At 40.7% G+C, this 24714-nt stretch overlaps 1 protein-coding gene across 3 annotated transcripts in view; it reads right to left on the bottom strand.

Moving 5' to 3' along the window:
* The window catches only part of STAG1 (STAG1 cohesin complex component), a 198063-nt gene that overhangs the window by 139599 nt on the left and 33750 nt on the right, over nt 1-24714 (bottom strand). For all 3 annotated transcript variants that reach the window (XM_075417654.1, XM_075417653.1, XM_075417652.1), the window contains 2 exons: nt 17099-17230; nt 10321-10423 (listed from right to left, as the gene is read on the bottom strand). In XM_075417654.1, the coding sequence (XP_075273769.1) occupies nt 10321-10423; nt 17099-17127 (132 nt within the window). In that variant the 5' untranslated portion in view covers nt 17128-17230. The remainder of the gene's footprint in view (nt 1-10320; nt 10424-17098; nt 17231-24714) is intronic.

Below are 24714 nucleotides of genomic sequence, written 5' to 3'. Positions count from 1 at the left end.
AACCTGTGCCAGGGCCTCACCACCCTCACAGCAAAGAATTTCTTATATCTAATCTAAATCTACATAGATAGTCGACAACACGACTAAAACTAGACAAATGTTAGCAAATTACAGACAGAACAGCAAAAGTGTTTCATGCTGGCACACAAAATAAACTTTTAGATTAACTAATGATCTTTGGAAGACAGTAAGTTATTAAAAACACTCTTGTCATGTTAACATTCATTTTCTGTATTTTCATTTTTACATAACTTTTATAAGAAACTGTGTACATAGAGCGTCAGCTCTTCAACTCCACTCATATTAAATCACTAAATTTATACAGCCATATTTAGTAGCGCATCATAGTAGCCCCTTGTTTCAAAATTTTATGAGTTAAAACATTTTCCCTGTGGATCTAAATTATTTAATGTAAATTTTCTCTAGATTATTCAAGCTTATAATCAGGCGGTATCCTACTTGTAAGAAGTCACCTAGTGAACAGTTTACTCTGAATTTAATTCACCTTATGCGAAAAAAAAAAAGAAGTTTCTGGAGAAAATTAGATAAGATTCCTGCTATGGTCTTACTTCCATATTATATTCTTTCTCCCTACTGTCATGCAGACAAAAGCAAAAGCTGTCATTATCCGAAGAACAATTTAGCTATTTTGAGGAATTATGTTAAAGAAAACAACATGCAAGCAGCTCGAAGATTATATATAGGACAATATCATCAGGTTACTATTTAATTCAGTATACTGTCAGCCAGTTTCTATTAAAGTTTTTAATAAAGAACACAAAGTCAACATTTTTGGTTGCATTTTCCAATTGCAAACATATTAAGAATTTTCCTGTAGAGGAAAGGGATGTAATTTCTGGAAGAGAGCTGGCAGAAGACAGACCTGCAGTCTAGCTTTCCCCTTACTTTAACACGGATCACTGCTGGTGGGGCCAGAGAGCTAAAGAAAAGGGCAAGGTCAAGTGCAACTGCCTCTTGCAAATATTCAGTTAAGGACTTGCATACAAATGCAAGCTGGAAAGCTTAAAATAATGGTACAATCTCTGTGAAAAGTTCTTTGGATAGCAGCTGCACTTAAGATGAAAAGAATACATGTTCTCCCTCAATGAACTTTTAAACGTGTGCAAAGCTGCCTTTATCAGCAAGAAAGCTATCGATACATGAAATGTTTGAGCTCTACCGAGCTCCAAAGAGACACGTGATCACTAATAAAACAGGACAGAATGAGAAATTGACCCTTTTGAGGTATATAATCCATGTGCTTATTCAATCTGGGTGACAGTAAGCCATAAGCACTAGCTACAAGTATCGCTAAATGAAAGCAAGTCGATGCCCTCCACAGAAGCTAACGCAAGCCCCCTCTATACTCAGTTTTTCTCAACATTTAATTCAAAGGGAGACACTAAACACTGCAAGGATCAAGGGAAAGCAAGCAGGAGATGGATGTGAAATGCACACACCCAAAGATACTTTGTTACTGGAAAGCAGTGAGAAAAACCACCTAAGCTGGCATGACTACTATGGACCAGCACACAGATGCTCAAAACCAGTAATCACAAGACACGTCAGCGCTCAGTTTGAACTCCACTTTTGTCAGGTATCCCAGGGAAAGGGGGGTGCTTTGACCAAGACTCATAGTTTGAATTAGAAAGGTGACAACATCAGTGATCTGTCAGAAAAGGTACAGCAATAACCGACAGATGTACTTTTGACAGAATTACTGCGCCAAGCCAGATCCTTCCAGCCCAAGTAAATATCTCAATATCCTGGAACTGAATTAACACCAGATACAGTACTGAGTCTACTTGAATAAAGTTTCTCGCTGGTATAGATTTTCTTTTGACAATGAGAACATCTCTCACAGTGGAGAAACCAAGTCTTTCATTTAACAAAAGCCATTCTTCATCCAAGCTGGGGTAGCTAAATCCAGATGCAGGATCTGTATTGAATTCTGCCTCGAGAGACAAAACAAGCAGACAACGGATCTTCCACTGAGAAACTGAAGAAAACCCAAAACTAGAACTTTCTGAGTTAGGCAGGGATTAACATTATCTTCAGGTGGAGAGGCACTAGAGGAAAGGTGTCCACCAGACTTCCACTCCAGAGCACTTCCACCCAGCAGGCAGCTGACAAGAAGCCCAAGCTCAGTCCCACTCTGGAGTGCAAATACGAAAGCAAGTCATACGTAGGTCCTCCAGCCTCCAGCAACTGCCTGGTACTCTAATTATAAAATTTTGCAAGCACAAGGCACGGAAGTGAGGAACTGACATTATCTTCTTCATTAACATGCAGGATTACAATGCTGTTGTCAGACACTACTTGCATGTAGCATCCCTGAAATTGCAGCAAAAAACTTGGCAGGACATCTTGACAGATCTGAGCTTCATACAGGTTCCCACCTCTGAGTACAAAGGTGAGCAGGTAACCCTATTTCAGAAGAAAAATTTTTCACAATGAGAACCATCAGCCATTGGAATAATCTCCCCAGGGAAGTGGTGGATTCCCCAACATCGGACATTTTTAAGATTCAGCTAGACAGGGTGCTAGGTCATCTTGTCTAGACCACGCTTTTGCCAAGAAAGGTTGGACCAGATGATCCTTGAGGCCCCTTCCAACTGGGTATTCTATGATTCTATCCCAGGATGGAGACATCCAACGCCACTGGAGCAAGTGGAGGAAAAGCATTGACTGGTACATCCATAGAAATGCAAAGAGGACACCTTCATGATACAGAATATCTGTGGAATATCTGCAGAGACAGAGTGCTCTTGGAAGTGGAGTTGCAAAGTCAAGCTACAAATCTAAAAATTATATTTGGCATTGACGATGCCAAAGAGAGGTAGCCCTGCATCCCAAAAGAGAGGTACCTGCATTCACAGGAAAGGGTGGTCCTTCAGCTCAACACAAAAAACCTCCATCCTCCAATGCCATGAAGAGCTTCCACATAGAAACAGCCCTGCCCAAGGATGAGTGTGGTGCCGGTAAACCTGTCAGATCATCACAGGTGTAAGATGTGATGTATCATAAGATCAGAGTGAATCCGTAGCAAGTCTACTCTTGTGAGGATGCGCCAAATGGTCTTCAAGACCCAGGAAAAACAGAACCTCCGCTTCATAACAGGAACAACAATTGTGGTTACTGCTTGCCCCTCTACACCCTTTCAGACAGAAATTTCGTGCCTCTACCTAAAGCCCCCTTAAACTGAGAGTCATGCATAGGTGTTTGGTTTGGTTTTTTTTTTTCCTTTTTAAGTGTCAGTCTGTCAGAATCCTGAGGTGGGTAAGAACTGACTGTTTTCCAGACTCAGAACTTTTTCCCTGTTTATGAGAGGGCACTCTGAAATGTCACAGAAAAGGCAAGCTGGTTAGCAATACTGTATCTAAATGTATTCATTAATCCTTGTAACGATTTCCGTAACACAGGCATCCGCTGCAACAGCAGAGCCAACACTGAGCCGAATTAGGACTACCAGAGGGAGGGACAGAGCAGCACAAGAAGGTAAGAAAGCTTGCGGCTTTTTAATCAGGCACCAAGAAAGGTGCTGCTTGGAGCTGTGAGCCTGCAGCAGTTAAATCTGTGCTCTCAGTCTCAGACCCAGAACTAACAGTTGGACTGGTAGTGGTGCCAGAATGGACTGAGTTGCCAAATAAAACCAGAAGTTACTAATGATTTTTCAGATCTGTGCAGTAAATTCAACTGACAACTAAAGCTGAGGACTTCTACACACCAGCATTAAGAAATTCAGAAGATCCAGAACGTGCCATGGAAGCAACTCTAAAATGGCTGTATTGATGACCACATTGTTTACCTGTTGCTTTAACACTTAAACTATGGCAAATAGGAAACAAAATAGTCACTTTTACTGTAATTCAACTAAAATGATGACAATTCAGAATTTTGCAATAAATTAGCTAAATAATACTTCTCCTTTCACGTCTTTAAAATGATTGTGAAGGAAAAAAGTGATCCACATTTGTAAAATCAAGTAATACAGCAAAAGTTTATTCACCCACTAGTGAATTAGTGAAAAAAAATGAAAGTGGCTTGACATTTTCCATTAACATTCCCCACGTTGATCTGATGCACTTCACAAAGAAATAAAGACAGTAAAAGTGTTACACATCAGTAACGCCACCTAACCCGCTGCCTTAAATGACGGCCTCTATGTGCATTTGTACCATAAGTAATTTAAAGCAATACCCCATTTCTCAAGATATCTGGAAGAAGCTTTTTAACCTTCCACTTGAGTAAGACTGAAGAACTTACCTCTCAAAGGCATCATTCTCTTGAGAGGCCTCTGCATTATAACCTCGTGGTAAGCGGAAGAGTGCTAATGTCTGAGATCTTTCTGAATTAATCCTGATTAAAAAAAGAAGGCTACCGCACACTTCGTAACATCATCATGGTTGTCCTGGAAGAAGTTCTTGATTCAAACTGCCAGCCCTTTAGACTTCTTTCATGACAGAAACAAACAAGGTGCTCCCCGTGAAAACCCCCACCCCACAAATACAGACAGATGCAGGCCCCCTAACATCCAGTCTATACAAGCTGCTCCAGCTGCAGCAAATACAGTTTACAAAAAAAAAAAGCAGAGGCAGTGTTGGGGGGTGGTGTTGCTTTTTTTTTTTATCCGTATGTAGAAACATAGCAAGAGTTCTAAAAGTCATCTTAAAGAATCAAGAGAGTCTGCTTTAAATGCTTGAATCACTTCAGTTCTTCTAGCTGAGGCAATTGCTACCAAAAAAAGACTAATGTCCACAGAAAAATGAAGAATAGATTAGATTGCCAAAAATACAAGGACCATCCCACCAAAAGCTTAAAAGGAAAACTTCTAATGCCATTAGGATTTCTCCACCAGGAAGCTACAAGTGGCAGGACAGAGAAGCCTTCACATACTGGCTGCATGTGCACTGCATTTCCATAGAACTACAGCAAGGCTTCTTCACTTCAGTTTAAAGAGACAAACCTAAAACATCAGGCAAGCAAGCTGAAACAGGACACTGACGGAAGTCACACCAGACCACAAACCTCGACTGCTGTGAAAAGAAATTCTTCCAAGAGGATTCCTTCCTGCTATTAATCAGGACATGTATGATTTGGAACTAGAAGGAAAACTCCATCCCCTGCCGTATCTATCATCCGTGCTACAGGACTAAGTTAGGCTAAGAGTCTGCTGCAAAGTTGAAATTTCACATATGAATACAAAGATAAGGTATCGTGGTCTGTCTCCCCCATACCAGAAAATACAAAAGGACCTGAAAGCAAAACTGTACAGTCTGCACTGGAGACAAAAGGATCAGAAGTGTCTTGTTCCACCTTGCTTTAATAGAAGATCTGAGGAGTGGGAGAAAGGCATGCTGTGGCCCTGAGTATGGGATGAGAGAGACACCAGCAGAGATCTCAGAATTGCCACCTCTCGAACAGACTGACATTTCTTCTTGTCCTCCGAGTCAAAACAGGCTGATCTGTCTACTCCTATTTCAGAGCTGAAATACAGCCAGAAATCTCTTCTGCTCCCTCAACGTCTAACAGCTGAGGTTTAAGCCAAGCCATTCTGAGGTCCTGGAAAGGTACAGCCAGGCAGGTTCAAATAAGGCACACCAACAACATTGAACAGAGAGCGTTGATCCAAGAGAGGAGACACAAAAGCATAGATAAATAACGGAGCCGAGCCCCAGCTCACTAATGTGAAAGCTGCATTGCATCATAAGCCCCCGGACTTTCAAATCTGCCACCTAGAACAGGAGAGCGCATCCATACCTGTATAGTTCAATAATGCAGTAGACAGAAAAGGCATTTTTGGCCAATGTTACTCAGCAACTTCAACCAGAGGACTGTTACAGGTCACTCTGTAAATACACCCCACACAATGCACTGAATGTATATCCAGATGGTATGCTCACGTACAGTACCACATAAATACATGCACCAAAGTATCCCACTGACTGGACAGTCACCTCTTGGCCAGTCGTTCCACAGGCATCTGGTCTACAGGACTCCATGTTTTGAAGCGGACACGGGCAAGGGGAAGGCCAGCCGCAGCCTTTGTCATTGCTAGAGCTGGACATGGTGCAGCTCCTGCTAAATTTACTGCAAGGGCTGGTGAATTCAGGACAATCAGACTAGACTGCGAGAGTTATTGTGAAGGACCAATGCACTTAACTTCTTTGCAAATTCACTGGCTACTCAGTCAAATGCTCATTAGACTAATCTCTGACAGAAGTGGAGGGGCAACTTGGAAAGCAGCATTTTCAGGAAAAGAAGGTTCTCCAAAACATGAAGGTTCTCTGTCAGGTGAAGAGGTATTGGCTACAAATGGCAAATTTTCAAATGAGGACCATCTCCTTACAAAAGTTTCAAATCTGCCAAGAGGAATGTCCTTCTTTGGGAAAAATATTTGCAAAATCCTCTAGTAGCAGTCTGTCTTTCTAATAGAAGGTCAACTCCATTCTGTAACACTACAACAGAAACCTATTTAAATACATACAGGTATTTGATGGAGTACATTCTGTGCAGCTCTGTAATAGAACCATGCAGCTAGACAACACAGCACGGAAGAGTAAACTCTTTCCAAAAGAGATCGATATGTTTATGGCAGATACGTCACTGTAGCTGTGAAGGCCCAAGGACATAAGTAAATCAGCATTTGCAGGGTGAGATCATATCTTACTAGACCATAATATTTTAGTTAGGAAAAAAAAAAAAAAACAAAACCACAAAAAAACCAGAAGAGCCTTTGGGCAGAAAAGCCTTTCTTCAGGTCTAGAACAGAAATGCAAAACATCAAAGCTAAGTATCAGTTAAGAGAAACAGCTCTGAATTTAACTAAATATTTTAATCTGTTTCACATCTGAGAGTAAAGGTAGGTGGCACCTGTGGAGGAAATAAAAGTGTTAGTGGACAGAGGAGTGGGGGAGAAATGTCAGAGTTGCACCTCCTGTAAGAAACAGCTAATTCACCTGAGGAAAGTGGATGGGTTAGCAACATGGATAGGTGAGCAATGTGGAGGAGAAGGGAAAGTGAAAAACAGTGTTTGCAAAGTCACTACCTCAATTACTAAGTCCTTGACTTTTAATATCAAATAATGTTACAAATTTATAATCGCCTAGATTAGACTTTCCCAGGTGTTTGTATTTCTCCTCAAGTATATTAGACACCAAGTGGCTTTTTCCTTTTTGGTCACTTTTTTGTAGAACCACCTTATTTATGCCTTTGTGTTGCTGCAGTATCAATTACGAAGGCAGGATTTGATTGTGTATCCAAACATATATATTTGGTCAAGTCACCCAAAAAACAGTAGCAAAAATGACTGAACTTGTGGATGAGAGGAGAGCAATACACGGCCTTTATCTTGACTTTGGCAAGGTTTTCAACAGTCTCCCACAACAGCCTCAGATCCAAGTTGGGAAGCTGTGATCTGGACAGGCAGCCAGCTAGATGGGTGGACAAGTGGCTGAACTGTTGGGCTCAGAGCACGGTGGTTAACAGATCATCCTCCACCCGGAGGCTGGCGATGTGGAAGTATGACAGGAGTCTAACTGGAATGTGTCCAGTTTCCCATGTTTATCAGACAGCCAGAGGGGATGAGTGTGCTCCTGTCAAGTGTGCAGATGACCCCAAACTGGCTGTGAGACTGCTTAATGACATCAAGGGCAAGACTACTATTGACAGTCTAGAGGACTGGGCTAACAGTATACTCAAAATTCAACATGGACAAATGCAAAGAGCTGCCCCTGGCAGAGGAATAAATCCCTGCACCAACACAGACTGGAGACTGGCTAGTCAGGGAACAGCTCTGTGGAAAAGACCTCAAGGTCTTGGAAGACAGCAAACTAGGCATGACACAGCCATGTGCCTGAGCAGCAAAGGCCAACAGCAGTACAAAGAGGAACACAGCAGTACACCAAGGAAAGTGATTATAACCTTTTACTCTGTGTTTCTTAGCCCATATCTGGAACACCATGCCCAGTATTGGGCCTCTCCATGCGAGAGACATATTGATAAACTAGAACAAGTTCAGCAGAGGGCTATCAGTAGAGTTGGGGGCTGGGAACACGTGCCCTGTGAGGCTTTTTGCAGCAGCATACAGTGGGAAGACAACTGATGGTAGTCATGAACCGAAGCAAGCAAGGTTCTGATCACCTACAATGGAGAAATTTTTCATGAAATAGTGAAACAGGTTGCTGAGAGAGGCTGTACAGTCTCCAGCCTGGGTGGGTTTCAAGACCAGACTGGAAACGCCCCAAGCAACGTGGTCTGATCCCAAAGCTGAGCGTGCTCTAAGGAGGAGGTTGCAATGAGACTGCCTGAGGTCCCTCACAGCCTGATTCCATGATTTACCGTAACTGTTTCTCTTCTCTGAACCTTTTTCAGTCCTAATACACCCTGCTTGAGGTTTTGGAGCAGAGGTCAAGAGGGGAAGAAAAATTAGAACTGTGCAAAGTATTCCAAATTTTGGCAAATCAGTTTTATAAAGGACACAGTATTTGTTTTGTTCTCTATTCTTTTCCTCAGAGTTTTAAGACTGGATTTGGGGTTTTTTGACCTCTATTGAGCATTAAGATGATGCTTTCATGGAATCATCTGATAACCCTAAGGTCTTGCTCCTTTGCAGCAACGGACAGCTCACAGCCCACCATTTTATGTACGAAGCAATGGCCGCTTCCTCTGTATCTTCGTCACTTTACAATCACGGACACTTCATGAGCCTGGAGTTGATCTAAGTATAACAAGAGCAACTGGCTCCTGTAGAAACTTGACAGCAGGACCACTAGAGTGCCTCAGCAAATATTCCCATAGGAGTTATTAGTAAGATCAAATAGAGGGATGAGAAACACCTTTCATAACCTTTCCTTTCCAGTGACTGTGTGGTGGGTACAAAATACCATGAGTGTTGTTTTAACTTAAATTCCTACATTCTGACAATCTTCTGGGTTACAATCAGGTTACACCATCCTCTTTTTTTATTAGATCTGCAAAAACTCATAGATTTACTAAGGAGATATTCTTCAGCTCATTTCTGAATTTGCCCTTTGTTTACAGGTTATATAAACAGATCACTGGTTCTCTGTACATGCTGCTTTACAGCTTCCTGTGAAGAAGCTCCATGTTTGTGAGCAAACTGTCCATCTGATGAAAAATACATGCCATCACAGGAAACATTCAAAAGCTTTTGAAAAGGAAGATGACATGTGCAGAAAAGCCCAGGATTAAAAATGTTGGCTCCCAAAGTAAGGCCAGAAACCGTGACGCAAACTGAAAACCAATACTAAGGAGCAGTCTGCTCCACCTTGGCCAGTGTGCTTGAGAGGAACACATGGTTCTGTCCATTCTTACAGATGCACCAACTCATGTAAGTAGTTAGACTTAGGGTGGAAGGTCTTAGGGTGAAAAAAACCCCAAACCTCTCAATCTACTAGTGCTGTATATGTAGCACACTCATACTGGGTGTGTACTCGCAGACAGAGGAGAATCAAAACCATTAATAACATACACACAGAACTTCCCACCCAAAATCTTATTCCATAGTGTGTACTTCAAGTGACATAATCAAGAGAATGTCTGATGACCCTGAAGAACTAAAACGAAGGACAACTTGACACACAGAAATTTTTCTGTATTTCCAAATATATTGGCTATTTTACAAAATAAATGAAAAAAAAAAGAAGAGAAAGACTCCTTAAATACTACATGTAACAGAATTCTGTACTTTCCCATTCGTGGGCCAGCAACAGGCAAAGACCAGCAAATCTTACACAGCAGACAGCAACAGCATCTGCTGCACTATGCTAGAGAATAGGCTGAAGCTCCCAGTCTATCTGTAGGACACAGTGTATGTTAGTCACATGAATTTTTAAAGTGTGTTAATAGAACTTCTGAGGCATTTAGGCAATACTACACTGCAGCTCTTCTGTTCACATTAAGAGATTATCAGTCACTTGAAGGATGGCTCAAATGTCATTTGTCACTTAAAATTCATTACAACTTTCAAACCAGAAAGTGGTCACGCTTACTGAGATTATTCCCGTGTCTGGAACAATGTTGTAATATGACAATAACAACAAAAATGTAATGTTCACGTAAGTAGCTCGTGAAAGAAAAATAATAACTATTATGAGCTCATTTTTATGTCCCTTTTTAAACACTCCCAACATTGTTTGTATATCAATATGATAAATATTTCATGCTACAAGTCTTCATGAAGTTTGACATAGGACTCATTAAAAGCCTATTTATGTGACCACAAGATGATTAGATGAAAAACAGTTTGCAGTCAATTTTAAATAGATGCATAACAAAACAAAACTAAATGACACATACTGGAGGCCTGCCAGGACGGCCCCTTTTTCTTTTTCCTTTGACTTCTGCTTCTTCAAGCTCACTGCCAGCATCTGAATGTGCAGTAGTTTCATTTGTAGAATCCCTAGGGGGGGAAAAACACTAGATAAATTAAAATGATTTGAAATCAACAAGTATTCTATAACTGACTGATTAAATATTTAGTCCTAAGCCAGGACAAAAAAAAAGTCATCATTAAAAGGCTTGCCACATTTCTTCTGCAAACTAAGGAACTAAGCATTGCTAACCTTGGCAAAAAGCCTTACCTTTTTATGGGCTGGAATGTCATTTTATAGACTGCAAGTTATTTAAATTAACAGCTGCTTTTGAAACCATGTTAGACTTCAAAAACTGGCTATATTAAACAGCACATTCTCAACATATCCATCCCAGAATGGATCCCACTGGTATCAACTTACTTTTAGTAACTACTTCCGAGCTGCTTTCAAGGCCATGAGAAAGTAAACTGGAGTCCAATCCAGCTATCAGATCATTAGAATAGTTACACAAGTTCCCACCAGGGTTAAATCATGTTTTTAGTCACATTCAAAGACAATGGCATTGTGCAGCTGTTAATAAAGAGAGGATTAACACTGACCATGAGGCACAAAACAGAACACTCACTTTGATCTGAAGACATTTATGATTCTTGCAGTTAAAAAAACATTTTCAGTAGTACAATGCAAAAACCTCGACACTGCTCAATGACTATTAGCAGAGAAGCCCACGGTATCATTTTTCAGTCATTCCTCTTTTAGACTTAAGACCATACCAGGTAGGGAAAAAACACTACCCAATTTCCACACCACCACCATCCCCCAAGCCAGATGCACAGGTACTTCCCTGCCTTCAAAACAGACCTGGCTGCTTGAAGGAACTCAGCTTGTCACAGATCTTCTGAGGCATCAGATTTTGCCCAAGAAGAGCCCACAAGCAAAACCATACCTGTTATTGATGTGCTTTATTTTTAGTTTGCAAGACCATCAGTGCATGAGATCTCTGTAAATGAAGAGTAACTGTAAAAATGTCCTGGATTCCTTCAAGATGGGTCAAGTCTAGCTCTAACCAGAAATTTCCCTAAATCCAGTATCATCCCCTTGAAATGAAAGGAGTTAAGGTGCTGTAAAACTTGTGCAAGAGGAAGGTGAAAATCAGACCTTTTTCATTATTTTCTACAGCCTCCAAAGTACAAGGTGGTAGTCTGGTTTACAGAAACTGAGACGCTTCAGCAAGCCAAGATGTACACAGATCTTCCACACTGTCTGAGGTTTTGGGGTTTTTTTAAATTTAGTTTTATAAATCAGGAATACTTCAAAAATTTGCTTTATCACTGAGAAGGCTATTTAGTAATGCAGAAAGATATAAACATCGTTGTATCAGAATCAAGAATGTCTCATACTTCTCTTTACTGAAATTACTGTGTTGTTCCAGGTCTGCTCTAACCCAAATAATTCCGCAGAACTATGATGAATTTCCAATATTATGACATTATTTTCCAAGCTTCTCCAATTTGCAAGCACTAAAAACCCAAGGAGTCCACAGAATCCTTTACAAAAGCTAGAATGCAGCAGAACATATATGAATCTCCTTTTACAAAAGCAACTTCAACGGATTATCTCTAAACACTCTACACATCCCAGAAAGCCCAGAACCCTAAATTAAAAACAGTGTTGGAGTACATTTGGGTTCCCAAATGAGACGCTTGGTAAAACAGTATCTCTACAAAATACTGAAAATGCAGCTTTGTTGTGATAAAATTAAAGCAGCTTTTCTGCTTCATATAATATTACATTTGAAAAACTGAGTATTAAGCTCTGAATTAGCAAAAAAAGCCAGCCTGTAAAAAGACTAAAACCAAATAAAAGAAACCCCACATGTAGTTCAAAATGATTTGGTAAAATAGGGCTATACTGGTGAAAAGCAATGCAGTGAATACAGCTGAAAACATCTCCTACATGGACGGATGGATCCAGCCTTTACTCAAAGACCAGCCACCACACTGCAGCTCAGTTGGACAAAAATACGTATTGCCTCACAACAACAAAATATTTAATTAACTTCTGAATACAGAAGGAACCCCATAAAAATATCTGCTGCTTCCTCTTGCTGTAGAGAAATTAAAGCCATTCTCTTTTGCTCTCTGTAGAAAAAAATAAGCTTCTCTCTGGTCCTTACTGGAAAAATTATAGGCATGGTGTGGTCTAAGCAATACTCCCATTCCTGGGGAAATGCTGCAGCTTTGCTAGCTTACCGAACCGCCCGCCTAAAATATCATCAGGATAAAGATTTTTCTCTATTAAAAACAGATTCAGCAGTCCTCTAGGCAAATGGCTCAAACACTTCCCTTGAAACACTGGAGCTGTATAAATTAAACTGTACTACCATTTTGCATGCATCTAGTCCACAGACAGCTTACCTTTGCTACACACTCTGTCTGGGTCTAGCAAAACCTACCGAGATCTGTGTATTTAGTTCTGGAAATTTCAATTGCTTCAGAACACAGCATATGGAAGGAACATTTTAATTATTAACTACCTTCTCTTCTTTTTTTATTAAACAGGCTGCTGTCTTCAACCTAACAACCATGCTTCTCTAATATTTTTCTGGTAAAACTTCTCTGGTTTGCTGGAAGCCTTTTGGGAAAGGCTCCATAAATCAGTACTAAGGGTGAGGTTCATCTAACCTAAATTTTAGACACATACAATGCGGAAAACAGAAAACCTTAAGGTGCAACATACCTCATGCTAAGGTCAGTGTCCAAAATTGGTCAGACAGTTTGTTTTACAAATTTTCTTCTCTCTCCATCGATGGTAAGGTGATCTAGACCGAACAAGATGAACCTCACCCTAACAAACATGTGAGGCAGAGGGGAGACCTCTTCCAGCAAAGCATGTAAGTGTGTAAAGAATAAGGGGAAAACATCAGAAAATAAGTTCCCTTCAGTACTCACATTATTTGGAGTAGGGAGACAGGATGAAGGACAACCTACAGTCCTTGGCTGATTTAACATTAAAATAAACATCATTTCAAGCAGCAGGGAATTCTGTCCGAATCATGCAACTCCTGCACAGAAAGGCCCTTCTGCTGCAGCCCTCAGTCCCTTCAGTTTGGGAGGCAGTGCTTGCTAAGGCCTTACAGCTGCTCTGGGTACACACACATGCCCCTTTTCTTATTTCTTAACTCAGAGGAGTAAAGCATCTCTTAATTGCCTGCAGTTCTGTCAGGTTTTTAACACTCATTGAGAAGAGCACCTGGCCAGCATCCATCTCCCTCACTCCCTACACATCTTGCAGACTTGCTAGGAAGTAATTTATCTGGTGGCAGTCATCCACATCTTAATAGAGCAGCATTATCCTTTCTCTATTTTACATGTGTGTGTGTGACTAGTCACCTGAGGGGAAAGCTTGGGCTTAGTCACAATTTATCTTTCCTGAAGCTGTTGGGAGGGAAAATAATCTAGGCCTAAGGAGACCTGCCCTCATCTAAGAAAAGGAGAGGTGGTGATGCCCAAGGCCAAAACTTTCCTCTCTAAGACACCTTTGACATGAGGGAGATGTAAGAGAACTGGGCGGGTGAGAGTGCGGGAGACCTACAAGTTTGGGGTGGGCAGAGAAAAGCAAGCGATAACCCCTTTCAGGGGCTCAAATTTACTGTGCTTTTCTTTCTGGTTTCTGTGGTGGCTAGAGCATCCTAGAAAACTAGCTGGAACTCCAGGATCCCACCTAAAAACTCCGGATTTTATTTCGAAGTTACAACAACTAGCCATTGAAACTAGCCATGTGGTAATGAAGAATTAACAGACTACTGGGCAGCCCTTTACCACGTCATGCTTCTGAAGAACATATTTCCGTAGACACAGTAAATTTCACATCTTTGCAAAATAATTCAAAACAAATTTACCTTCCTTCTACTATTACATACAGCCCCAGCTATAGAGCTTATACCACCCCCGCTTAAAAACACACCACACCGAAAACCTATGTTCATGTATCAGTTTTTGTAAATAAAAATGCTTCTGTAAGCTTTTATGTGTGCTGCTGAGGTGGTTCAAGGTTCTGGCAGAGACAAATTCAGTAATTGCTACCACCAGACTCAGCCTTGTGAGAAAAAGCATTCATGAAGAAAAACGGCTAAATGAACAGGCTCATGAATCATGGATGAATCAGCTCTCATGGTTGATCTTCAGAATCTGAAGAGGAACATGCCTCATAGCAAATATGAGTCATCCCATTGAGAGAAGACTCATAACAGTCACTCACCCAGGTCAAACACACCAGAGGTTTTTTCCCCCTACATCTGAAACACCAATAAGTAAAATTCTGTCTTCATTGCATCCTGAAGCCACTTCTATGAATCCAGAAAGATTAAACATTCCTCCTTTCATGTTGTCTCAACAAAGAAGAAATTGGGAGGGAATATTTAACATGGTCCTAAGCAAAGCATATTAATGTCTCGCATTGACTTGAGGACCCTTTGTTTAAAGGGGGTAGCCAAAAAGATTAGAAAACATTATGAAAAAGTAGAAATAAGGCATAGGAGTGCTAGATTATAATAATCCTTCAAAGCTGCTTATTTAAGAGCTAGAAAGTAAACCTTGGCTTTCTCTGTGTGGAACCAGATTGTGGCTTCCCAAAGCTAAACGTGTGAAGCTAATATCCCCAAACCGAAGGCTGCTTCAGGTTTTCTCACCCTTAGCCAGACTCCTTTCTGACAAAAGTCTGGTTGGGATCTACTGAATTAGCTGTTATCACTTTCTTTGATACTTCGTCCACACTAGACAATGTTCTGAGCCCTGAAGACAGTCTCTAAACCTTTACATGCAAATCCTGCCGGTTTTTTTGGTAAAAAGAAAGATCTCATCTCATTTACAAGTAACCAAAAACTATAGATATTACTGATGACAACATCTCACCAACACTTCACACAGTGGCATTAAATGATTCCCAGCTCTACCAGAAACAAAACAACATGCATGTTTCCTTTCATTTTTTAATGTTGCATAATATTAATATGTGCTGGCTCACCATCATCTTCTGATTAAATAACATGCCGACATCTTTAAAGTCCCTCAGGTTTTTCAGCTGGTGTGCAGAGTCACCAAATCTATTAATATGCACTTTTTAACCTTAAACTCTATGATATTTTGTTCATTTCTTAAGGCTATCCAGCTTCTTGAACTGGAAATGGGAATATCCCTTTCCCACCATCCTTCCCGTGACAGAATCTCCCAGCTTTTTGTCCTCAGCACAGTTTGCAAGCACGCTCTCGCTTCTCGAATGTGGCACATCCAGGAGAATATGAACCAAGAAAAATTTTTTCCACAGCTACCCTCAAAGCTAACCAGACCCCCAAGGCCTGACGCTCCTCCCTCAGTGCCAACCCCGTCTTTAGCCACCTGCTCACCCACTGCAGAAATTAACTTTTTTCGAAATACATTTTAAAAATACAAGAAAAAACTGCAATGCAGAGCGTGTTATTATTCAGGTCAGACAAGTAAATTTACAGTTGTCCAAACATTCAATTTCTTAAATAAAGGCACCTGAAATTGTAGTTTTGGAACATCACTCAACCTTGATAAACTGAGGCTTTTACACCCTGCGATAATTCCTATTTTCACATGTTCATTCCCAGCAAAAACCCTCACGTTAGATAATTACCGGCTGTACTTGGTTTACGTGGCAAGGTGGCGGCGGCAGGGTGGGCTCTGAGAAGAGCAGGGGCTGCCTCATGGGGTGCCCCTGAGGGAGCTCCCAAAGGCAGGGCTGACCGCTGCTGGAGGAGGGGGGAAGGTGCTGCCAGCGTCCCCTGGCCCCGGGGGAGCCCACGCTGGAGCGGGCACCCACTCTGCCACCTTCGAAGGGCCCCGGGCTGTGTGTGTGAGCTGCAGAGTCAGGAACAGAGGGGTGACGTCGAAATGGGCAAAGGGCAGGCGGGAGAGGGAACACGGTTTAGTTTTTGTCTTTGTTTCTCACCAGATCTTACTCAAATGGCAATAAATTAATTTCCCCCAAGATGAGTTTGTTTTGCCCCTGAGGGTAACTGGTGAGTGATTTCCCTGTCTTTACCCTGCCCCACGAGCTTCTTCATCTTATTTTCTCCCCCTGCCCTGTTGAGGAGGAGAGCCAGACCGCGGCTGGGTGGGCATCTGGCAGCCAGCCATGGTCAAGCCCAACACATCAAATAAAGCTCCACTCTGTTCCTGTTTCTAAAATTCCTTTCTTAATTCCACTCGATCTACTCTCTAGCTCCTCTCATAGACTTTCACTCTATCCTTCCCAATAGTTCACTTATCTAGGCACAGTGATGTTCCCATTTGTGTAAGTCACTCGTATTTCCCAATGAGATCAAGACATGCTGACACCACTTGCTCTCTTCAATTGCAGAGGCCAAAGGTGTTTTGCACAATAAATGCAGCTCGTTGTAAGAAACAGTATACAACTGGAATACACAAATATGGTAAATTATGACTGAAAGCTATTCACATTTCCGAAATCTCACATCACACAGAAGCATAGAAGTGGCAAAGATCTTGTTTTGCTTTTCACTGCAAAGTTAAATCACCATAAAGAAAAATCTTTTGAATGTAAGTGTTTCATTTTTTACACAGTTTTTCAGCACACAACAACACAGGAGGCCTGGAACAGTCACGCTAATCTGCACTTCTCTCCAGCTTGTGCTTTACCCTCACAATCAACTCTCTTGTTTACTTCTACCTTCTTAACACTGAAGATTTCAAACATACAGAGAAACATATACTCACTGTAACACTGGCAAATCTGAAGTAATCATTTTTGCAGCACTCTTGGAAGTAAGAGCTACATAGAACTTCTCAAAGTTATTACAAGACAACTACTTGGAAACCTCTTTCATGAAAAGAATGTCAAAGTCCAGTCTGCAAAAAAGAGAAAAAAATATTAGTTACGATTCCAAAATAATTATATATTGAATAAAAAAAGCACTGTAAACAAAAATGGTCAATTTTTAAGTATCATCACTATTTAAACCACATGAAATTTAGCATGGATATCCCCAGGACAGCTTAATCACATTCTTGCATTCAGTTTTTACAGTGCTGTTTAGGCAACTTTTTTTTTAAATTACACAAACTGTTTTGCATTACCTCCCGCATTTGTTTACAGTAACTCTAATGTAAGAATACAAGCAGATCTCTATCTGAGAAAATTTAAATAAACAAGATAAATATATAAGCATAAACAACCAGAGAATGTGATGATCCAGATTTAAGGAATCTATTTTCTGGTCACACAATAGACTAAACTCGCAAGACAAAAGTTTAGGTTCACGACCATCTTTCCTAGTCTCAAATCAAGACAGAAGACCTGCACCTAAAAATCATACAAGTTTTGATTTAGGCACAACAAAACCAGTAAAAGGCAATATTCCCTTTAATGGAACTACACCTACTCAAATTAGACAAACTGGCTTACAGTTTTATGTGACTGAATTTTACAGAAGACTAGTCAGAAACTGTGCGACTCTCTAAGTGCAATGGAAAGTATTTTAACCTGATGAAACAAAAATTGTAAATTTAAACAACAAACTAGACTGCATCTGTGGTACCACTACAACCACCAGTAAAATCTCTCTATCCGCAAGTCTAATCAAGGAGTTGACTAATGACAGCAGGCATGACTTTACCATTATATAACGGCCCAGGGTGACAGATGAGCTAATCTTTGATATAATAAAACCCAGAACTGTCATCCCATTCTTCCAGAAAACGCAAGTTCGGGAAAAACTAAAATTATTTGTTTCATTCTTTCCTTTTGGAGATCTTGGGGTAACACAAATAGCTGCACGGAGCACTGCAGCTGAGGAATGGTAATGAATACCAAGGACTTAACTGCATATTTCATAAAAATGGGATGTTCTAAATCTCTGATTTAAATATTTAATTTCTTCTCAATGGGCCATTTTTTTCTGTGCTCTAGTAGCTTTGCACAAGACAGCAGGAAAATCAAGCCAGGAAGAGGTAACATGACTAGCATCACAGTACCCAAGTAAAACTGCACCAGTGTAAGCAAAAAGCACAACACAAAGTCTTGTTTTCCATCCTACTACATGCACATCAGTATTTATTTACCAAAACCATCTCTGTACAGCATGAACAGACTTTTTTTGCCTCTGGTTATTAGGGTTCCAATTAGACTCACAGACGCACACAACTAGTTCTTCCAGTACTGACTGCTTCATGCTACCAACAGTTTTACTTACAGTACCTCTCCTCCAAACTCAAATTTCTCCTATATCCAGCCATCCCATTGGACATTTTTTCTACTGTGTCATTAAAAAGCCACCTTGTTGGAAAACAAATGTTCACAAAAGAGAAGTTTGTTTGAAATGAAAGGTACTACTCTAGCATTAGAAGTTTAAAGAGGGTCGTTTTCCATGGCCAGCACACCAGGTTGGAGTAAAAGCTGTCCAGTGTCACTATAAGACACCAGCAGTTTGGGTTCTCCAAGAACAAAAACGTTACATGATTTGTGCTATTTCCATAACCGTGTTTCTTCGTTAGAGACACTATGTTTTAAAGGATGAGATTACACTTAACAGGGGAATGACATGCCCATTCCACAACATCAAGCAACCATTTCAGGCCCTTGTAAGAATTTATTACAGCCAAACATAGCATCACACTGAATAAAGTTTTGAGTTGGTTTCCTATACGAGGAATAAAGGGAACATTCAGATCTCTGAAACGGACAGGTTCGCTGCCATCGGAGCAACATGCACTCTGGTGGTCACAAAATGCTAATATTTAGGTATAGCATGAAAAGAATATTTAATGAAATCCTAAAATAGAAGAACAAATGTTTTGATTAAGCTTCTGCAAATATTTTTTTCCTCCAGCCATGTCAATTAGATGTACATATTTTTGTAATATCTTCCCTTTGTTTAAAAAGGTGGGGTTTTCTTTGTACACACACAAGCACACATGCACTCACACACACACTCTTGCGTATGCTAACTACACCTCACAGGAAACCTCGCCATCCTGGATCTTCAGATTAGCAGGAGACTGGGCACCAACCTTACTTTTCAAAAGAGCTTTCAAAAGAAGTTCACGAAAAATGACATGCGTTTCATGTGAGATATTTTCCTTAGATGTTTTAAGGCATCTTGCACAACTGTTCTGTGGAATTTCTCTTTTAAATTTTCTTTTTTAACTTAGTTATCCCCCTTCACAACTGTTGTGCAGTGAATGCTTGGATATCATTCAGAAGAACTGAAGAACCAAGGCAGCTGGACCCACAGCCTTGCCAGAGTGGCAGTGGCAGACACCCTGACACACAGGGAACTGCAAGGTCACAGTCCCTACGTTAAACAAGAAACTGCAAAACAGTGCTGGAAAAAAATCCATCTGTACATGGTTAGGTCCATCTAGAAGAGGACAAAGTTGCCCTTCTACTGTCTTCCATTAATAAACGGACTTAACAAGGGTTAAGCCAAAGAGTGCCAAAACACGAGAACTGTCAATGCTGATGAGCTGCAAAATGAACAGTTCGGAGGCAAAAGCCCAAAAAGAAAATGCACAATCCGGCCCATTTTGTGGCACTGACCAGAAGTGGAGTCTTACATTGCATGGAATAACACCTCCCTGTTAGGCAATCCAAGCCATCTGTATCCCTCACGTGCACCCAGCACAGTCCTGCTGGCTATCACGCTCCGGCTGCTAACTCCTTCCTCCTCAACCCCGACACTCGGCTGAAGTTAGGAAACCCTTAATGGTCTTAGGATAACCGCCTTGCAGCTTCCCTCAGCAGTAACACTCCTCTAAGCTCAAAGAAACACCATCACTCGCTTCCAAAATTCAGTCTTAAAATTAATACCCATGTTGCTTAGGCCTGGTTTGGAAGTGAAATAACTCACTATAGTGAGTAATGAAAAGCTTTATGTGTTTGGAAAGGAGTTCTCAATTTAGTTGTGTAATTAAGTTTGACAACTGTGGAAAAATCATTGATCCTTATGGACTACACAAATGTGAACCCTCACATTTTCTCTGGTTTTAATAAAACAAACACCTGTTTCCTAAAGATTATGTCCTTACAAACAAGAAAATCAAACTCTCCTCCTTTCTGTCCTATTCAGCCTGAGAATTAACGCAAAGATAAAAAAATCCTGAAAGCTTGAGACAGAGCCTCATTTGTCACCTTTCTCCTGGAGAAGCGGGAGGGAGAGAAACACTTCATATTTTTTGCATTTTAGGTTATTTAAATTATAATAAACACAATATAGCTGAACAAGTCCTTTAACTTGTGGTTAACTGCTTCTGTTTTAGGAGTTTAAAAAAAATCTGATGTTTTCATTCAACCCCAATTTTAATGACCTTAGCATGCTTGCAGCTTTAAACCTGCACATCTGTATTTTAAGATTACATAAATTTGTAGTTAAAAATGACCTATAGAAGAACATAAAGCAGGCTGTAAAAGAGACCCTTCAGCTGAAACATACAATGGGAAAACAAGTAAATGTTTCTTTTTTGCTTCTATTTTCTTTAACCATGTACAATAACTAGGGCAGACATAAGGAGAATTATATAAAACTGCTTCTTAAAAAAATAGCCTTTTCTAGGAAGTTGTCAGTTTTATGATTATTTATCTTCAATAAGTATCTCATAATGAGCTTAGCTTTAAGAAAGGCTCTACAATTTTACAGTAAATCTGATACATGTGTTCCATCAATATTTTCTGCAGTCTCCACTAACATATAGCTACCTGCATTTTTTTGCAGTCTTTAGATTGTTTATTTGCCTCTCTAGTGCTGAAGTAATCTACTCATTGTAGCCAAACAAACAAACAAATGAAAATATGGACCTGAACCCTGAAACCTGACGGAGCTGTTCCAAGCAACTATCTGGTAGCAACAACCAAATCAAGTTCAACTAACCTTATCCTAAATTAGGTACCTACACGTTATAAAGCTGAAACCAAAAAACTTCAAACAAACAAAAGAAACAACGTAAGTTTAGCAATAAGAGTTAGATCATTATTAATTCCATTGCCTAGAAGATCTCCAAAATGAAACATAACTGGTATTTGATGGACTTCCATTCAAAATAATTTCCTTGTTGACCAAGTGACATTGTCCCATCCAAGTGCAAAACATATTCAAAAAATGGCTCACACTAACGGAGCTGTATCTTCTACTTAGCTGGTAATGCCTGTATGCCATAACTTCATTTTCCATTTAAAATTACTTTGCTTTGTCCCTCAGTGCTCCCTTTTCTGTCTTTTCTTGCAAGCTGAACACTGATAAAGCAGTACACTTCTCCACCCATTAAGGCCCAAAGGAAATCTGAGAACTCCGAAGGTACTGCTTGTGCAGACAAGAATCTATAATACACGATGGTGCGTCATGCCATCGCACAGCACCATAAAACAAGACATGTAAAACTCAAGTTCAGTTTAGAGACAAAATTTGTCCCCTCAATATTCTTGCCCAACAATGGCGTTTGACGGCTCAGAAAAGGCCGGTTCTGTTAGCAGGCAGCACACTGCACACCAAGGCAGAGCTCCAACAGCTTTGAGCAACAAGGTGAGAAAGAAAAGAGGATCTGACAGCCAGGCAGATAAATTCTAGCCTTTTACTGCTTTATCCAACCCCATGCATGGCCTTGGGCACACCACTTAAATCCTTCTTGCTCAGCTATCCCATCTGCAAAGTGAAAATAAAATTTAGAAATGGAAAATGTACACTCTAAATCCTGCAGAACTAGAAAAACAGTCATCAGGAACCAACCCTGTAACAAATATACCAAACGTTGTGATGTGTTCTTTTATTATTCACGAGTTTTTGTTTGCTTTGGATTGTGTATTTCTATAAGCATAAGCTTTATTTCTACTACAGGTTCGGAACTTGAAACAAATTAATTCATGGTGATCCTGCAGCCACTTGAACTGAAATTCAAATTAAACCACCTCTTACAGCTCTGATTTTGAAAATACATAGCATGCTTTAAGGCCAAACAAGACATCGTGCTTATTTAGCCTATGTTTAAGGCTGAAGTTCTACACAAAATCTAAACTTCATCTTACCACATTTTAGTCAATATTTAAACTAAGACTGAAAGTCCAAGTTATGAAAAAATAGCACGAAGCACTAGTGAGTTCCTTCAATACCTCAGATACATAGCAAGCTCTGCCGATATGTGGTCTGCAATATTCTTAATCCAGTCTAACCATGATAGGAGGTATTTTACTGGGAACAACTAGGCTAGCGCAGCATGGCGATGCTTCATTTCCTACATCCTTCAAAAGCACACTGGACATATCATTATTACTCCACTTCCCTCGCCCACATGCCTGTGCCTGCTGTTGCTGTTGCTCATTTAATACCTGGTAGGACCCACAGTTCCCAACCTGCAAAAACACGTCAACAACAACAGCAAAAAACAGGGCGAGTTGTTTGCTACACCAGACGCCTGTGCTGCCATTCAGAGGGACCTGGGCAGGCTGGAGCAATGGGCAAACACAAATTCCACGAAGGGAATAAAAGGATAAAGGGATGCGGTCCAAGGGAACCACACAGTCTGGCACCTGGAGGGGAAACAAACCCACACACAGGTTTGGGACCGACCGTCTGGAAAGCAGCTTTTGCAACAGAGACCCAAGGATCCTGCTGGACACCAACTTGAACGTGAGCCAGCAACTTGCTGCAAAGGCCAACAGCATCTCCTGGGCTGGTTTAGGCAGGGCACGCCGAGGGAGGTGACCATTCCCTGCTGCTCAGAGCTGATGCGATGTATTTGGAGTGCTGCGTCCAGTGCTGGGCTCCCCAGTACAGGAGAGGCACGGCATATTTTTTTTTTGCGGTAAAGGGACAATTGTGAACGGTGTGGCGTATGGTTTGGCTAGGGGTCCATCAGAAGGATGGAGTTCTCAGAACAGCAAGCTGAGGATGGACAACCATTTTTTCCTCAGGAAATGCCAATAAGAAATTAATACATGAAAAAGGGAAGCGAGCTCACAGAGGTCATGTGTGTAATACAAGAAAAACATGAGGCCAAGAACAACAACACAAGACTGTACACTAAATTAAAGCATTTAGTAGAGGTCCTCTGTCATTGACTAAAGTTTCTTCCCCCCCTCTCCTTGAAGATATTTCCAGATATGTTACACATATACATGGGAACAAGAATTATCTTGTGGTAACCCCTAGCTGTCCATCTAACATTACCTTCAGTTTCAGCTGTCTCCTCAGTTGCACCAACATGCAGACCTGACTCTAGGGGCAAAACAGCTGTTGCGGTTTCCTCTCACCAAACACTTTCAGCCTAGGAAGGTCTTGCCCCATCAGCCAGAAAAAAAAACCTGAAGTCTCACTTTCTAGTGTGCTCTTCACAATTATGAATGCAAGACCTCACACCGAAAGGTGACGCAAATCACTTCTTGCAGAGCTGGGAATAAAATTCTTAAATGACAAAAACCTCCAAGTCATAGTACCACATTTCCACACTTGGTTTTCTGTCTCTAAAAATGTCCGAACTGCCAAAAACAATCAGGTTTTCTGTATCTTCTGCTACTATTTTCAGAAGGTAGCAGCTAATTCCTGTACTGTGCATGTCTGTGTCGAGGCACTGACACCAAGATTACACAGGAAAGCTGATACAATCTTTTAACAATGGTTATAACAGTGTAGTTGATTCAAATGTCATGCATCACTCAAACAATTTTGTTTGATCGTCTCCAGTGCTTACTTCAATAGTTTAACTATATTATCATACACTGCTTTCGTACAATGCCTAGGATGGCTAATACTAAAGATATTAATCAAATGCTTTGTGGCAAACGATTGCTTGTAGATGTGGCTTGCTCAAGAACAGAAATTTTATCCTTTTCAGTTTGTGATTATTTTTTTAGATAAATTTGATGAACAGAGCATATGAAAACAACCTTGCTTTCCCTCTGTTATTCTTACAGACTCTTCAGACATAACTGCTCCTCACTCTGTGGACACCCAGTGAGACACTTGACCTGATTTTCTGCAGCACTGAGCATTCACAACTGCGACTGAGATCACTGGGGGCTACGGGCACTCCATCACTCATACAGCAAATAATTATGGTCTGATTGCACAAGAGTAAGACTTAAGGCACTGAGTTCTAACGCTATGCCAATATGTGGATGATTAAGGTCTAAATTAACAACTTGCTCCTTGCCATCTGTCCATTAGAATAACACCAGCTATCTACCAGCCTCCTACCTACCTGCTTTGAACATAAAATACACAAAATAAAAAGGGCTCTAGAAAGTTAGGTTCTGCTGTCCTCAAATTGTGAGCATCAACAGACGGATCCTTGAAGTCTTCTGGTCTGCTGCTTCTCTGCACTTGTATTTCTAAGACTCCTGACATGAT

Source organism: Opisthocomus hoazin, chromosome 4, assembly GCF_030867145.1.
Source record: "Opisthocomus hoazin isolate bOpiHoa1 chromosome 4, bOpiHoa1.hap1, whole genome shotgun sequence".
NCBI classification, from domain to species: domain Eukaryota; kingdom Metazoa; phylum Chordata; class Aves; order Opisthocomiformes; family Opisthocomidae; genus Opisthocomus; species Opisthocomus hoazin.
Note: the sequence above shows the minus strand (reverse complement) of the source record. Positions and strands in the feature narration are given on the sequence as shown.